Genomic DNA, 18,794 nt, shown 5'->3' with positions numbered 1-18,794 from the left:
AATTCATCTTCACCTGGATTAGTAAGTTTATTCCAACCCAACTTCAAATGGTGACAAATAAATGCTGGTCTAAATCTCAGGCTGTCGACATAAAAGCGTTATTTCCACAGGCATGAGCGGTTGATCAGATCACAATCCTTAAGCACAGAAATACAATTCTATCACCACATTGTGGAAATGACTTACCTATCATTGTGGCGTGCCTGACATAGAAAACTAAAATTCTAGGGATTCTTTTGTTTTATCATTTAATACTGTTCTATCACTTACTACTTACAATAAGACCCTGTGGGTTAGCTACAGTATTTTTCTCCATTTTACACATAAGGAAAAAGAGCACAGAGATTCAGTGACATTCCCAAGATCAAGGTAGAGATATAGCTGGGATGTGTATCTAGCTCTGTGTGTCTCCAGAGTCCAAGCTCTTACCATTACTATGGCAGGAATGCCCAAGCTCTCCTATCCAAAGAATAAGCCCCATCAGTCTCCTCATTTTTCCCTTGCTTCCTTGTGAAAGATTACATATGCACACACGCGCGCACACACACACACAGCATATAAAAGATGAAGCTATCTTTGTCTTATAAAGCTGTATCCCACTATGGAACTAAAGACTTTTTAGACAAATAGTATTATTCTGAGGTCAAATCCTCTATCTTATTTCCCAAATTCCAAAGAGGCGTACTTGGAGATTCTGTGGCTGTAAGAAACACAAATAGTTTTATCAAGCTGCACTATAGTGATACAGGAGAGCCTGAAGCACAAGACAGCAGCCAAGCCAATGAAACCATTGTTGCTTCTCCAGCCAGCAATCAGCAACCCAAGAAGAAAGGCACTAAGTCTATCTCCACTGAACCACAAATTGCTAAGAACCACTACGTGGCTTTTATTGTCTTTATTTCTAGATTTCCCCCTGCTTGAAGTTATTAGCACAGAGGGCTTCTCTACCTCAGGCATTCACATATACTGTGCTAATGGGCATTTACACTGATAAGTAGATTCATAGCTAATTAACACCTCTGGTTTCCCCAACTTCTTCCATTTTCCACAGTCCCCAAAAACAACAAGATGTCTCCCCATTTATTCCACTGAAGACCCCCATAGGCCCTAAGACTACAGATTATCTTAAAGAGCACCACTGATGTAGCCATGCTTCCCTTAAGGCAGAAGTGAAGAAGTCACCTACTCTGGGTGACAGCATGTCATGGCCTCCATCAAGGTGTTAACATCAGATGAACCCAGCAATCTCTTGTTCAGCTCATGATTTCTTCCCACAGCCAAACATTTATTCATTACCTATTTACTCTCGAGTGGCCTCTAATACCTACTAATGCTCCAATAATAGCCCATTCACTGCTGATCCAGTAACAGGGGCTTTTAAATCTCCATTTATGACTAAATGAACAAAAATAATATAGAAAGGGTATAAGAGCCTGTTTCCAAGCCTCATTTCTAAAATTCATTTATTTTGAGAGAGAGAGTGCTCGTGCGCATAAGCATACGCATGTGTGAATCGGGGGGAGGGACAGAGAGAGGAGAAAGATTATCCCAAGCAGGCTCTGCATTGTTGGCACTGAGCCTAACTCCAGGTTTGATCTCACAAAGCATGGGATCATGATCTGAGCCAAAATCAAGACTCAGACAGTTAACCGACTGAGCCACCCAGACACCCCATATAAGCTTCATTTTTTATTTCAATATTAATGATACATTTTAATAATTTTACATAAATCCCACTATTTACTATAACACAAGACTCCTGAAGAAACCTGAGCTTACTCCTTAAACAAAGTCATTAAATATTTGGCTGCTAAGGTAACACAGCTCTATCAATGACTTCTCTCTTCTGTCAACAACTATCTTCAAAGAACTCAAAGGTGCTTTAGTCTAAGTGGGTTCTTTTGACTGGATAAATGCATTTGTATTGAAGTGAGCAAAGACTATCTTAACACAGGTTATTATGTTCCACAGAATGTTTGTAAGTCAAAATATTGAATGCCTTCAAAACTACATGTGAAAATAGCCAGAAAGGCATCACATTAGATAGCAATACATATTTCTCAGTACATTCAACAGCTTTTTTCCTCCAAACGTGAAACAGATTTGTCTTTTAGTATCCAATGATGGGTGGTTTATATTTGTGAGTCCTATTATACAAAAATTCTTAATTTTTGAGCAGTGAAATCATATATGGGGCAGCACAGTGGTCACTTCATGAGGGATTTCCGGTAACTGAGCCATTTTGCATAACAGGAGATACAGCAACTAATCTCACCAGGGCTTATGCTTATTAAAGAGAAAGTCAAGTGTAATTACTGGCACTATTTAAGTTGTTTTCTTTCCCCTTCCTCTATTTTCTCCCAGCTTTTTTTTTTTTCTGATAGCAGTCACTGGAATTGTTCATTTTAGAGTTGAAATGAAACTATATGAATAAAATGCCTGCCATGTAACAGTCTCAGTCTCTCTCTCTCTCTCTCTCTCTCTCTCTTCCTTAGCAAAATACCCTCCAGGTCCATCCATTTTATGGCAAATGGTAGGATTTCATTCTTGTTTACTGTTGAGTAATATTCTACTACATATATATACACATTTTTTTTCCAATATATGAAATTTATTGTCAAATTGGTTTCCATACAATACCCAGTGCTCATCCCAAAAGGTGCCCTCCTCAATACCCATCACCCACCCTCCCCTCCCTCCCACCCCCCATCAACCCTCAGTTTGTTCTCAGTTTTTAAGAGTCTCTTATGCTTTGGCTCTCTCCCACTCTAACCTCTTTTTTTTTTTTTTTTTTTCCTTCCCCTCCCCCATGGGTTTCTGTTAAGTTTCTCAGGATCCACATAAGCGTGAAAACATATGGTATCTGTCTTTCTCTGTATGGCTTATTTCACTTAGCATCCCTCTCCAGTTCCATCCACGTTGCTACAAAGGGCCATATTTCATTCTTTCTCATTGCCATGTAGTACTCCATTGTGTATATAAACCACAATTTCTTTATCCATTCATCAGTTGATGGACATTTAGGCTCTTTCCATAATTTGGCTATTGTTGAGAGTGCTGCTATAAACATTGGGGTACAAGTGCCCCTATGCATCAGTACTCCTGTATCCCTTGGGTAAATTCCTAGCAGTGCTATTGCTGGGTCATAGGGTAGGTCTATTTTTAATTTTCTGAGGAACCTCCACACTGTTTTCCAGAGTGGCTGCACCAGTTTGCATTCCCACCAACAGTGCAAGAGGGTTCCCATTTCTCCACATCCTCTCCAGCATCTTTTATACCACATTTTCTTTATCCACTGACAGACACTTGGGCTGGTTCCATGTCTTGGCTATTTTCAAAAATGCGACAATGAACACGGGTGTGCAGATATCTTTTCAGGATACTGATTTCATTTATTTTGGATAAATACCCAAAAGTGGAATCCTAGATCACATGGTATTTGAATTTTTAAGTTTCTGAAGAACCTACATACTCTTTTCTACAGTGGCTGCACCAATATACATTGCCTCCACCAGTGCACGAGGGTCCCTTTTTTCAGTGCCACCTCTTAGAGCAAACATAAATTTCAGTAACACCAGAAGTAATCAGAAAGACAGAAATTAATTCTATAAACTAAACATAAATGGCACCGGAGCAAACACAACAGCTGTGATTGAGCAGGCCTCCCCCACCCCTGAAAGTCTGTGTGTAGCAATGAACTCCAGATGTTCCTGGGGAAAACCAGCTCAGGCTCAAGCCACACTGCAACCGGTGAGACAGAGAAGCAAAGTTAAGAGTAGATACTAAAAGTAAGCAAGATGTGGAGCTCAGCCCAGGAGATCCACAAAGTTCAAGTTCGGGCTTGTTTTGGGAAGCACAGTAATTAGCAAGAGGGGTTGGGGGCAGAAAGAAGGTACAGTTGAGCCAGCCCACACGTCAGAGAGAAGGTCCAGGTGACTGCTGAGAACACGGAGAGCAACTAAAGTACATCTTGGTTCCTGGACAGGTGTTCATAAAGGACTAGATTCAATTCCTTGGACTGAGGTGAGAGCTCTGCCAAGAGTTAGCTAGGCGAGGAGGCCTAAGAGTCAGAAGAGCAAAGGGTTACGATCATTCACTCAGAAACACAAGCACATCTGTGTTGGACTTCCGGCTCTGTTACTCATTAGTAATAGTAAGTACTTATTAGGTGGTCACAGTAGCAGGTAAGCCGGTGTTCCAACCCAGAGGGAGGGTTTAGAGAGTAAGTTAACTGTGCAGACTACAGCAGAGGGTTTAGTGCAGGAATGCAGGCCTGGACTTGGTCAACATGGGGAGCCAGTGAAGGGTGGGAGTGGGAGTGGTAGCCCCAGGGCTGGCTTCATAGTTGTGCCATCTTTCCTGCCACACACAGGGTGTGTGCTTCGTTTCTAAGCATAGGGTCCCACACTTGGTGTGATGCTTTGCTGTCACAATCTTGACATTCGCAGTAATTTTTTACTTTTTGCACCAGACCCCACAAATTACGTAGCTGGTCCTGGGTAGGCCATTCAGGGCACGAAAGACCTTTCAGACACCAAAGATCTTGCAAGCAACCACAGAGGTTGAGATAAGGCTTCACTGACTACGGCTGGCTTCAACTTGCACGGCAAGACCCAGGATCCAACTCTAGGGGATGGAAAAAGCCAAGAGCAGAACAAACTAGACATGGGAGCAGGGATGCTATGAATAATTACCCCAAGACAACACAAGGGATCACCTGTGATGCTCCTGGTCAAATGGGGAGAAATGGTCACCCTCCAAATAAGTCATTCTAGCAAAGTGTTCTGAAGTTATACCTACAGGGCCAAGTTGGCAATAAATACAGAAGCTACTATCATGACCACAAAGCACTGTGTTCATAGAAAATTCAGATCTAATTTTGGAGGTGGGGGTGGGGAAAGGGTAGTTATGATCTTATCTTTCAAAGGATGGTCAAAACAGAATCATATTTTACGTAGCCAAAACTTATGTTTGAAAAGCTGCCCATATGGTAATAATCGTTGCAGCTGGGTAGATCAGTACATGAAGTTCATTACACCATTCTCTCTACTGTCATGCATGTTTGGAAATTTCATAAGAACCATTTTTAAAAGTAAAAAGAAAGAAAACTAATTTAGATTTTTCTGTTGATATTACATTGAATAACTATTTCTTAAGTCCCCCAATAAATTATTTTGTTAACAACTTGCTATAAAATTACTTCAAAAAATAAACAGGAAAACAACTTGATTTGAGAATGATTTTTGTGTCAAGTGTTCTCAAATTACCCAAGTAAATAAACAGTGCTGGTGCCAGAATTTCTACATTGAGGGATTTAGGGATATAAAACTAATTGGAGAAAAAAAGATCAGAAATTCTGTCTTGAGGCTCTGTTTACATAGAAATCGCATTATTTTTATTTAGATTTCAAGTTGATTTTGAATAGCCTGGGATGGATGTGATGGAGCTTATGGGAAATTAAAGCTCTTGTATTAGTCACAAGAGGTTAGACGGTACTACAGATCCAAATTAACTCCAAATCTCAGTGGCTTAGGAACAACTAAGGCTTGTTTCTGGCTTGTGCTGCTGCCTGTCAAGAATTAACAAGGATCTCTGCTCCCCGCGTTCACCCAAGGGATCCAAGCCAGTGGAGACTCTGCTATCCAGTAACTGTGTGTGGAACACATGGCTTCCTCTATCCCTGGGTCAGGCAGTAGAGACTAGAGAATCACACATTGTCTCAGAATGTAAGTGACACATCGCCTCCACTACCAATTCACTGGCTGAAAGTTGTGATATGGCAACATCTGACTGCAGGGGGGGGGTCAAATGGAATATTCTGTTAGGATTATTGTCACCACAAGATCCCAAGCACTGCTTTGGACACTGCAAGAAGAGTACAGCTCATGATTTCTGGGGTCTTCAATCCTAGAATCCGAGCTACACACTCCATGAGAATGAAAATGTCATTGGTATGTCTGGAAATATTTGTTCAACAAATTAATAATGAAAAGAAGATTACAGGGTGAAATTTCCAACTTTTTCAAATACTAAATAGTATTCATTTTCATTTAAGAGGCATGATTAATTCAAATGAATATTAACAATTCATTCAAACCAGTCTAGCTGACCTTTTAACTGCCAATACTTTCCTAGCCATTGCTATGGATAATAGTAATGTTCATTTTAAGATGAATGATTGTTTTAGTTACCTATTCCTGTGCAACAAACTACCACCTAGGCTCAGTCAGGTGGTTTCACTTGGGGTCTATTGTCCAATTACAGTTAAATGGCGGCTAGGGTTAGAATCATCTGAAGGCATCTTTTCTCATAGGTCCAATACCTCTTCTGGGATGGCTGAAACAGCTGGGAACTGGCTGGCGTCTCTTTGCACAGCCTCTCCACAACACTAGCTTGGGCTTCCATGTAGCATGGCATTCTCAGGACAGTTGGGCTTCTATCAAGCAGATAGCTTCTCCTAGCATAAGCATTTGTTAAGAGCGCGAGGCCAAAATGGCAAGGCTTCTTAGCACCTACACGTGGAAGTCCACAGTGTCACCTCATTGCACTCCATTGAGTCACAGGACCAGCTAAGCTCCAAAGAAAGGAAAGAACCCAAAGGTGTGAGTAGAAGTGCTTCAGTGGGGTGCCATCTTTGGGGACAAGCGATCATTAATCAGCTATTTCATTTAATCAGATCCTAATTTCCTACATTCTAAATATTTTCAACTGCGCATCCACATTTCTAAGGGTTTATGTTATGTCAGGTTTGCATTTCCATTTTTTCCTTATCTGCAAAAAAAAAAAAAAAAAAAACAACAAAAAAAAAAAAAAAACAAAAACAAAAAAACAAAAAAACAAAAAGAAACAAAAAACCTGTAGGGGCACCTGGGTGGCTCAGTTGGTTCAGCGTCCGACTTCGGCTCAGGTCCTAATCTCTTGGTTTGTGAGTTCCAGCCCTGTGTCGGGCTCTGTGCTGACAGCTCAGAGCCTGGAGCCTGCTTCAGATTCTGTGTCTTCCATCTCTTAGCCCCTCCCCGGCTCATGTGCTCTCTCAATAAACGTTAAAAAAATTTTTTTTAATTGTAAATAGGACATGACAGTTTGCAAAGGCATAAGAATTGGTATCACAAATCTGCCCTGATCTCTAGATTTATAATGCTAGGATGTCAACTGGATGTCAACTCCAGTTAAGAATGTTGCCACTTTGCTATTCTGGTCAAATTCTCAAATATGAGAGTGCTAGCATTGGGAGGAATACAACAATCGGGGAGGATAGTGCAGGTCTTCCATTTTACATGTACAATCATATAAAGTGTGTGTGTGCGCGCACGTGTGAGTGTGTGCAAGAGTGCGTGCTGTCTAGAATAGGTGGCCTGGCACTAGAACCCAGGCCAGGAAGTTCCCTACTTAACAGAAATTATTCACAGAACATAAACACCAGATTAGAGAAGCTTACTTCATAACCCTAACCTTTACCAAGGAAGACAAAAACAAGGCTGCTCCATAATTATATCCAAGCAGAAAGAAAAACAAGACCACTCTTCAAATCACTAAAGTGACCAAGCATCTCTCTCACCCAGGTAATATCAATGACTTCTGCTTCTTTGTCACTTACTATTTTACCCTTGTTCCACTGATCCCACCACTTTCTAGATAAAATTACCAAGATACCCAATCAGATTTACCCCCGCTTCCTAATAGTACTCAATCCAGAACGAACCTCACTTCCTCGTGCCTCACCAAAATCGTCTTTCCCAAGTCTAATTCCATAATAAATCCCACCCAACAATACTCTCTTACTCAGATTTCCCTCATTTTGCATGCTATCCTGTCTTATTTGATGCAGCAAACAACAACAAGCAACAACTCTAAATCTGTTTTCACACATGTGTGTTCCTGGTAGTCTTTGGTTAATGAGTATTATATAGTAATAATAACTTCATGTAACATATGAAAGGCTATTTATTTCAATTGACAAGTTCAGCAAATGCACACACAGACAAAGGGGGTCAGTTTCGCTTGGAATCCTGAACCACCATCAACTCGAAGTTTACATTTGTCCCCATTGACTGTGGAGCACCAGGCACCCATACATATACCCATGTTCCCAACAGTGGTGTTTCATACTGAAATCTCACGGCCGCCATAGTAATCTCAAATGCCTAACACAGAGAACATAAAGGAACAACATCAGATTGATCAATGATTCAAAGTGTAGACTCTCCTGGCCTCTGACAGCCCATACTTCTCCTACCACAAAGCTTGTTGTTATCAGAACTAATAGAGATGAGGTGAAATGCGTTTACCTCAATCATTTCACAATTATCAGCTTTGATGTGAACCTCAGTTAAAGAGAGGGTAGAAACTGATGATTTGGAGAAAAGACAAAAAAAATCTATGGATTTGAGGTCCCTCTTTCCCCATTCTATCCATGCTGTTATTTCATAGAATTCATTGCATTCGTCCAACAAATACTTCCTGAGCTCCTACCACATGCTGAGTACACAGATTTTCATATACAAGTATGAAGAATTATTAAAGACAATCCAGAAACGATACTCACTCTAGCCTTTTACCAATGGGCTGAACCCACCTGCTCTTTAGCATGCAAACAGCGATGTGATCTCTCTTCCCTCCTTGAACACCAATCTGTCCAGATAACTGAAACTTCTACTGTCAACCTTGCATTCTGCCAGGTCTATCTGCTGCTGGAAAATAACAATGCTGGAAAACCGGGTTGAATTCTCTTAAGTAAACTGTCACTCCTTAATGTACCGTATCTTTCCCAAAAATTCATTAGTCTTCCTTTTAAGGAGATGAGTTTTAATGTTCTTCCTATCAAGGGCTACTCTAAACACCGAGTTTACAAAGTTACAAAGTTTAAAGGGCTAGGAAGACATCAATCAATCGATTGATAATTGCTGACCAAAACTTTACACTGAGTTTTTAAGGCCTGGTGCTTGGATTGGTACCAATTAGCCAAAAGAAAAACTCTCCATTTCTAAATCATAGGAAGATAGTGACTTCATATTTATAAGGAATGTGCTAAATAAGAGATAGAACATATGATGGGAAATAAGAAACTTTTCAAAAGAGAAGTACACAATTTGTGTAAAAAAATTGTAATTTCAGTTTATCACCTGTGCTTTGGATTTGAAGACAGCAGTCAGCCAGTCACCATTCTTCTATATGTCACTTATTCAAAATTCAATTCATAATGACTTCTATTTCATAGATACTTGCATGCATATAAAACTTTATGTGCATTACATATAAACTGCAAAGCATAGGAAAAGATATTTTTACAAAGAGGTTCTCAAAGTATTCCAAGTAAAACACCAAACTGGTGCATCTTAAATAAATGGCATGTTTTTAAATAAAATGTATTAATGAATATATTAAGATCTGTGTTTTGAAAGTTGTCTGTTTTCAAATAGACTGATCTATACTTGAGTGGATATAAGTACTTGTTTCAACGAAGAAAGTTAACTGCACAAAAACAACTTCAGAGTAGAGATACCGAGAGGCCAAAAAGTTGTGTTTTGGTCAGTACAAAACAGAACTACAAGTGAAAATGGGTTCAGTGGCTTTAAATTAGTCTAAAAACTTTAAGGAGATAGTATTGCCCAATGGTTAAAAGACTAGCGTGCAGCCACTCTGGAAAATAGTAGGGAGGTTCCTCAAAAAGTTAAAAATAGAGGACTACCCTACAATCCAGCAATTATACTACTAGGTATTTACCCAAAGAATACAAAAATACAGATTCAAAGGGACACGTGCACCCCAATGTTTGTAACAGCACTATCTAAAATGGCCAAATTATAGAAACAGCCCAAATGTCCATCAACTGATGAATGGATAAAGAAGATGTGGTATATAAAAACAATGGAATAGTACTCAGCCATAAAAAAAAGATCAATGTTGTCATTTGCAATGACATGGGTGGAGCTAGAGAGTACTTTACTAAACGAAATATGTCCAATTATTTGGACCAATTACCATATGATTTCATTCATATGTGGAATTCAAGAAACAAAGCAAACAAGCATAGGGGAAAAGAGAAAGATGGGGGGGGGGGGCAAATCAAGAAACAGACTCTCAACTACAGAGAGCACACCAATGGTTACCAAAGGGGAGGTGGGTGGAGTGATAGGTGAAATAGGTGATGGGGACTAAGGAGTGCACTTGTGAGCACAGGATGTTGTATGGAAGTGTTGAATCACTAAATTTTACACCTAAAACTAATACGATACCACATGTTAACTAACTGGAATTTAAATAAAAGCTTTTAAAAAATAATAAATCTAATTGAGCAGACAAAAAAGAAAAAAATTCTAGGGTGCTAGAATCGAACAGAACCAACCCTGTGTGTCACTGGACAAGTTAATTAAATGTTCAGGTTGTCAACTCCCTCGACTATAAAGTATCACCTCCTATCATAGAGATAGATAGAGGACTAAATGAGATAATGCATGACAAGAAATTAGCGACACCACACACGAAACATTCAGTAAAGGTGAGGTATGATGATAATGATTAAGAAGGAATGGTGAAGATATTGATTCTCAACTAAGCCCCTACCTACCTGTGTACCGATTCATTACTGTATTTGTGTCTGAGGTTTGCAAACAGTGTTCTGAAGACAAATTGAAAAAGATCCACTTTTCCTAGTGAATATAAATCCATGACAGTTTCTTTTCTAAACTGTTCTGCTGATGCTGAAAATAGAGGAAGACACAAAGCTAGAAGCCAGGATCAGAAGACAGGATCAAGTTACAGTTGTCCTTTCTCCCTCAAGCTGAGAATTTGTGTATGTACGTTCAAGGACTGAAGCCAATAAGCCTATTATATTGCAAACACAAAAGACAAAGGTTTTGGTAATAAACACAAATTTAGAAGGGAAGGATTAGCGCATGAGTGACAAAGAAGAGGAATAATTATTCTGTGTGGGATAGGGGTATAAAAGGATTACCACCCACTAGGCCAGCTCAAGAGAATAAATCTCAAGAGTTTTCAGCAGCTACAAGTCTGGTGAGCCCGTAAATATCCACCTAATAGTTCTGAAATTAAAACCCACTGTTACAGGACCATAGAAAAAAGTGCATCATACCATGGTAGGTGTATCTGTCAGAAAACAGAAAGAAAAAAAAAAATGTTGGCAAAATGGAGCCCATACCAGACCACCGAAGAGAAGGAATTTCATATAGGGAACTAGTCATAAGACTACTGGGAAAGCAAAAAAAAAAAAAAAAAAAAGGCAGGGAAGAATGCGGGACACTGCCACCTCCCTTGATGCTGGGGGAACCAGTGGGATGGTGCACAGAGGCCAGAAGCCAGGGCTGCCTCACTGTAGCTGGATCCACACAGAGGCTCAGAACATGGAGATATACTGTCCAAAGCAACAGCAAGGGGGGAAATATGTCCTGGCTTTTCCCTTCCTATCTCTTTCCAACTTGCGAACAATGACTCCAATTGCGAAAACCTACTTAGTACTCAGTTAAGAAGGAAGCCTGGGAGGGGCGCCTGGGTGGCTCAGTTGGTTAAGCATCCGACTTCAGCTCAGGTCACGATCTCACGGTAACGTGAGTTCTCTGGGCTGATGGCTCAGAGCCTGGAGCATGCTTCCGATTCTGTGTCTCCCTCTCTCTCTGCCCCTCCCCCGTTCATGCTCTGTCTCTGTCTCAAAAATAAATAAATGTTAAAAAAAAATTTAAAAAAAAAAAAGAAGGAAGCCTGGGAAAGCAGATGTCAAGAGATGGACGTGGAGTAGATCTGAAAGAAAACAAATGACAGGCACAATAGGCAAACATCAAGGAAACTTACCAAATAGATAAAAGGTACCACTCCTTTCAGTTAGGGTCAAAGGGGATCCTCAGTACACAAGAGATGTCACCATTATTAGTTTTAATCAGGCTACCATTTGGAAATGCCATCGAATAAAGCCCCCCAGCCAAAATGGCAGTGTTAAGATTAAAAATCTGCCAATGTCACCACATTTGCTTCAACATGTGAGAAGGTAAAAATGAAAGCCCTTTTTGGTAGCTCTTCCACTCTTGGATTTCACATACAGGTAAGAATTCAAAGAACACATTGGGAAATCTGTACAGGATGGCTACCATTTTAATTTGGCTGGGATATCACAAAGTACACAACAACCATCTAATCATTCCCAAAGTTCTTTTAAAAAGATCACTGTAATATCGGAGAAACAAAAGGATCTATTCTAAGAATTAAGAACTGTCTCAATACGACCCTTTCCACTTTTCTCGTTTCCTTGCAGCATGCGAAAGGTTTGCAGGGACAGCAGAGTCACAGATTCACTCTTGACAATCTCACAGGTATGTTCTCAGAAGAACCGTGTTGGCTTATAAAATGGAGTCCATTCTAGGGGGGAAAAACCCATAGAATGGTAGGCCATCTGAAATCGTTTAACCTTGGACAATATATTCTGCATCTCACTTTCCTTAGACTGTCGAGACTAGATTAGAACATCTCTCCATCTTCAGGTTGAGTGCAGAGAGGGGAGGAGCAACTTGCTCAACCCAGTCTCTAGAAAGTGGGAGAACAGAAATCACCAACACTGATTGAAGTCCAGGGGGCATTTTCAGGAAATGGAGTAAGTAAAAGGAAACTGGATATTCAAAGCAATCTCCCTAGGGGCGCCTGGGTGGCTCAGTCGGTTGGGCGTCCGACTTCAGCTCAGGTCATGATCTCGCAGTCTGTGAGTTCGAGCCCCGCGTCGGGCTCTGTGCTGACAGCTCAGAGCCTGGAGCCTGTTTCAGATTCTGTGTCTCCCTCTCTCTCTGACCTTCCCCCATTCATGTTCTGTCTCACTCTATCTCAAAAATGAATAAACGTTAAAAAAAATTAAAAAAACAAACAAACAAACAAGCAAAGCAATCTCCCTAGACTGGTACCACAGCCCCTCTTCCTGGGTCACCTTTTTTCTCAGCTCACACTCACAAAATATATCCTTCCAAAGTCACCAGAAACTACAGCATCCACACCAAGCTGATGCCAATGGAGGAAGAGATCACCTCAACTTTATTTCTACCCATCAGTCAACATAGAAATAGGCACTGTGATCAATTATTGCATAATGGAAGAACGTGTTTCTCTCATTAATTTCTTTCATTTTTTTTTTTTGCTAAGTTTCAATTTCTAATGGCAGAGAAAAGATAAAAGAGTATACAAAGAATTCTCACGTTATGCTGATGTTAAGAGTATTTTATCGCCAATAGTAAGTTTCTATAGAAAGTCAATAAAATGTGGGAGAAAATGTGAATATAAATCATTTATTATGTGCTCCTGCTATAGTCGCTGCAGCTTGCATAAGTGACCTGGAAAGTCTAAGAATTCTGATAATTCTAATAAAGCCAAAAAACAAATGGGAGTGTATTCCTTGTTGGTCTCCTAACTAGAAGGTAACTTAAATCCCAGTCCTACTCAGCTTTAGCTTTAGAGTCTAACGTTAGTGTTCTCCCCAAGTGCTGCTTCCAGGGGAAGCCCCTGTGGTCACAGTGTACCACCTGTAAAGACTGCTCGCCAACCACAAAGATCCTGTTTTGTTTATACACTGAGGCGTAACCGCACTGTGCTGGCCTAACCTCCCCTAAAGAGGCTAAATAACGTTCAGTATCGTTTGCCCTAAATGGAGGTTGTTCATCACCCTGAGTAACAAAGCAAAAAAAGCGACTCTTTATAACACTAGTATATTTTCAGATATATTGGTGCATACACTCTTAGAGCTCCATGTGCCATACACATACACACATGTATGTACATATGCACAACCATGGGAACATACACAATTTCCGGGAACAGAAGGGAAAGAGGGATCATCTTTGGTTGAAGAAAAAACACAAAGGCAAAATTCTTTCGCACTGTAACTGCCGGGTAGACTTCATTAGCTATGCACGGAGGAAGGCTCCGAATGTGGAACTTCGACACTTCCCTGTCCCTGTCCCCCTCATGTAGCCCTGAACCCAGACTTGAGGTGCAGAGAAGTAACCACTGCTGAACTCCACAGCCCTCTGCTGAGGGGCCAAGTTCAAGGCGAGAACCAGCAAGAGCCCAGGACCCTCCACATTTGCCCCGTGACCAAGTAACTGTACTGTGGAGCACACTTCAAGGAAAACGAGCACATCAAGATCCTTTGAAAGAGCATGTTACCTGATGTGGCTGCGAACTGGACCATCTGCTATAGGAAGGAACACCCGAAGACTTGCTGGCCGAGCTTCTCTGGAAAAGGGAAGGGGGAACAAAAGAAAAGAAAAGATTTCATGTTGTCACACGAACCGAATACACTTTATATTTCTCTAAACGAATTATTCATTCAGTGTCTACAGCTCCAAAGATTAACACAATCTTAGATGCTGTCTGAACTGGACCTCGGTTTCATTTCTTTTAAAACGCATTCTCCTCAGCAAGAATAATATAAACACTAAAGCCGAAACATCTGGATCCAACTCTCAGCGTGCGCTCATTGTTTGACCTGCCGCGCGTCACCCAAACGCTCGGTGTCTCAACTTTCCCTTCAGCGAGACTCAGGTAATAATTCTTACGGCACGGGATTCTTGGGAGGATCCAATAGGGTGACAGTTGTGAAGCAGTTCATCCAATAAGGTGCTAGACACGTATGAAGCCTTAATTCAACATGCAGGAAATCAGGCCCATTATTCTAAGTTTCCACGTGCAACACACTGGCATACGAATATCCACATATTTGAGTCAGTTGTTCTTTTTCTTCAATTTATCTATTTGGAGAAACACCGAGTGAGCACATGAGAGCACACGCACAAGCCAGGTAGGGGCAACGAGAAGGAGAGAGAAAACCCCAAGCAGGCTCCACGCCATCAGCACTGAGCTTGACCCAGGGCTCGAACTCACCAACTGCAAGATCACGAGAACCTGAGCCGAGATCAAGAGTCAGACACTCAATCGGCTGAGCCACCCAGGCACCCCAGTTATTATTATAAAGAGAACGTCACCTTGGGAAAGGCTTTACCATATCATCACTACAAGCTCCCTGAACTTGTGATATGCCACAAACTCACTGCAGATTAGCTCCCCCACAGTCATTCTTAACACCATGTCTCTTGGACTGCTTCTACCATCAAGGTTTAAACAACTACAAACCCACTTTCTCGGCAGTCCTTCCCTCTAGTCCTGGCCAGTGAGACGTGAATATAATTTTGGAGGTGTGAGACGGGAGAGAATTCTGGGAAAACCTTTTGCTCTTCTGATAAAAGGGAAAAGATAAGGCTCATACCTTCACCACCACTCTTCTTTCTAAATACAGATGCGCTACACGGAGCTGGAATAACTATTCTGTGACCTCGAGGAAAAGGCCAAGAGAAGAGCAGAGATGCTAACCTGAATTAATCTTGTTCCGCAGTGACCTACGGCTTCAGACTGCTACTTCTGCCTGAGCCCTCCTTGCGTAATTGACTATAATCACCTTTTCCGTCACTTGTAGAAACTCGCGGATGCTTCACGGCAGAGGCATGAAGATGTGAAAGCAATTGGTATGTTTCGAGAATGATCAATAGGCCAATAGAGTCCCGCCAACTTTCGTACACCCCATCACTGCATTCCATCTGCCTTTCGGGACCCCCGTGTAATTCTGTGCTGGCCTTTGCTGTTCCTGACAGCTTTCCTGAATCTCTGCCACAGGGAGGTTGGCATGCTGGCTAAATGTTATGTTCTGCCTGCTCAATTCAACTTCCCTCCAGCATCTGCCCATCTGAAGAGGCAGAGTTGGGAGCAGCTCTCCTGCCCCACTGAGGCTGATGGGATTGGACCCTATAGCACAGTGTGAGAAGCATTTCCGTGTTCCACTTGGATAAAGGGAAAACTATCAACGAAGTGGCGGAAAGTTAAACTAAAAGCGTAATCGCACTTCCTCAAGGAGAAGCAGTAGCAATGAATTTCAAATGTATCAGACTTTACCAGCACATGTTGGTGTGCCTTCTCTAATGCCGTTTTCCTAACTGTGAAATAAGGATAATTTAGATGGTCTCCGTGCTCCCTCTTTATCCAGCCCCAGATCTATTCAATTAAAGGGTTCTATACTTTCAGAGTATATAAATTACTGATTATAGATTCAATTCCTTTCAATGCCGAGGAAACATCTTCACCTCTGTTAACTAGAAAATGCTAATAATCCAAAATAGCCCTTTGCTTGAATATGTAGCAGATCTTGGGTTCCTTCATTTGTAGGAAGGGGCTGTTAGCTGATTTTCTAGTCCAACAATTTGGGCTTCAGAAGAATCTCTTCAAGTCTCTTTAAATCGTAAGATTTTGGAATCCACCATCAGACTAATCAAGACATCACAGAGTGAGGACATAATTTATCCGTTTTGAGCCACAATACAGGTTTCTAAAACTGTAACAATAATTTTTATACTGAGTATCAGGAAAATAATTGTGTTTATTTTAATTAAGATAGAACTGACATAACATTGTGTAAGTTTTAAGGTATTTGTGTTGTTTCAAAACATCTATGTATTGCAATAGGATTACCATCATACTGTATAATTATTCCATAAAATATATGTATTATGGATAATACATATACTTTATCCCCTCATCTCCTGACGGACACTTAAGTTCTTTCTACATCTTGGCTATTGTGAAAAGTGCTTCAATAAACATGACGTGAGTCTATCTGTTGGATATCCTGCTTTCATCCTCTTTGGGTATGTACCCAGAAGTGGCAATACTGGATCATATGGTAGTTCTACTTTTAGTTTTTTAAGGAACCTTCACACTGTGTTCCACAGTGGCTACACCATTCCCACCAACCGTGTGCACGAGGCTGCCCTTTTTTCCACACCCTCACCAACACTTGTGAGCTCTTCTTCAAAGTTTTGGTTTTGTTTTGTTTTTAATCAGAATAAAATTATGATCATCCAATTCAAGACATGAGCACTAACGTTCGACAAATATTTCACAGAAAAGGGAGATGTGTGATGTGCAGCATCTGATCCACATCATTAAAGAACCTTGAAGGGGGAAAGACAGAAAATGGGCATTTATATGTAACAACCACCCAACGTGAAATGCAAGCTCTCCCTTCTTGATAAGTGCCCACGCTTACCTTTCTTCTAAAGGTCACACTGCACTTCGGCACCGACACAAGTGTAATTAACTGTATCATGGTAATTGTAATCTATTGTGATCCACACACTTCACATCCTTTCTGGCGCTAAGGATAAATGTAAAAGGCCAGAGAAACAACAAAATAACTGGGCAACATTAATTGCAAATTTTAAAGACAGGACCAGGTCTAGAATTGCAGTCTCGCTTCTGATGGAGGCGACTGTATTCAAAAAATCAGTCTCACAGCACAACACAAAATCTCGTTGGGTTTCTTTGATGTCCTTTTGAATTAACTAGCCACAATGTGTGGTTTGGATTTCAGCCTGGACCAAAATAAACTCACCTGACAAACCAGAGAAGTAATTGATCCTATCTTCATTTCCCCCCTCTTGGTGCCCTTAGCAACCAGTGGTTAATCAAAGGGCAGTACCCAGATCGGAATAATGAGGCATGCTGGCTTAAAATGCATATTCTCTGACCCCAGGAATTTACGAATCTCTGGAAGTGGGATCCAGCAATTTACATTTTTAAGAGGCTCTTCAGTGGATTCATATTTAGTCTTGGAAGCAAGGAAACATCTCCGAATACTCCCAGCACACACTTCTTTTGCTGTATGCATCCAGTGAAGAACAAGGATGATGATGAGTAGAGGTATCAAGACCCAAGGATATTATTGATAGCATTTTTTTAATCTAAAAAAGATAAAACGAACTCTCAAACTCCAAAGAAATACTTCTGGAAATTGTGGGAAGGCGCCTGAGGAAAAAGAATCTTATTTTTAATCTACTGATATAGATTGAACCTTCAGCCACCACAGCCCAATTAAATGGCTGGGTAGGAGTTTCAGTTTAGACACCCAATGCCTGCCCTTGGAAAACCTCCCCTGAATATCAAGAATGGGCTACTGTCCTTCTGATATGTTTCCAGCACATCTGCGCTCGCCGCCTATCAAAAAGTCCTAGGACACTCTCTTGTAACTGCCTTCTAAATGCAGTTTCCTCTTGTAGGCTGTACATTCCACAGGTTATAGGGGAAAGTGGGGAGCAAGCTGGGGATGCGTCTCATGGACTAATGTAACTAGGCACGTCTGTGCTTGGGATACAGTAAGTGCTCAGTAAACACCAAATTAAATAGGTTCAATTTGTGAGTGTGGACAGGAGACTGCTTCCACAGGAGACAGTGGCTACAGAACTAACACTCCCAGGGACAAATGCAGCAAAAGTTGATAGAATTCCAGAGCCCCAGTGGCTACTATGATGTCTTAGAAAGGGTAACACCAGTGGCCCAGACTTCAGGGTATTCGAGTGGGGAGTACCCTGATTCGGCTTCACAGAAAATAGCAATTGTTCAAGTCAGTAGGGCAAGAAATAAGGGAAATGGCAGACACCACATTGAAGTTGAGAGTATTGGTTAATGGACACATGTTATCCCGTATAAAATGTCTCAGGAATGCTGTGAGATAACCGCCAAAGACCTAGATGATCTACAAAAGCAGAGAGAAGCTAGAATGCAAAGAAATATTGAGACAAAAATACATACCCTACTTTGCAGCTTCTCTCCCCACCCCACCCCCTGCCCCCCACCCCCCCAACCGCCCAGGCTGTGAGGCTTGTGCAAATCCAGGTTGCTTAAGAGAAAAGGAGCTCAGGAGGACAGTGTAAAACATTAGTGATAAAAGCGTGCAGAACGCTGTGCTAAACAAAGGGGGG

At 41.1% G+C, this 18,794-nt stretch overlaps 1 protein-coding gene across 8 annotated transcripts in view; it reads right to left on the bottom strand.

Annotated features, from left to right (window-relative positions):
* The window catches only part of RBMS3 (RNA binding motif single stranded interacting protein 3), a 1,330,859-nt gene that overhangs the window by 1,060,783 nt on the left and 251,282 nt on the right, over window positions 1-18,794 (bottom strand). For all 8 annotated transcript variants that reach the window (XM_060640721.3, XM_060640722.3, XM_060640720.3 and 5 more), the window contains exon 3: window positions 14,155-14,223. In XM_060640721.3, coding sequence (XP_060496704.3) covers window positions 14,155-14,223 — 69 coding nt within the window. The remainder of the gene's footprint in view (window positions 1-14,154; window positions 14,224-18,794) is intronic.

Source organism: Panthera onca, chromosome C2, assembly GCF_046562875.1.
Source record: "Panthera onca isolate mPanOnc1 chromosome C2, mPanOnc1 haplotype 2, whole genome shotgun sequence".
Lineage (NCBI taxonomy): Eukaryota > Metazoa > Chordata > Mammalia > Carnivora > Felidae > Panthera > Panthera onca.
The sequence above is the reverse complement of the archived record's forward strand: the minus strand, read 5'-3'. Positions and strand labels throughout refer to the sequence as shown.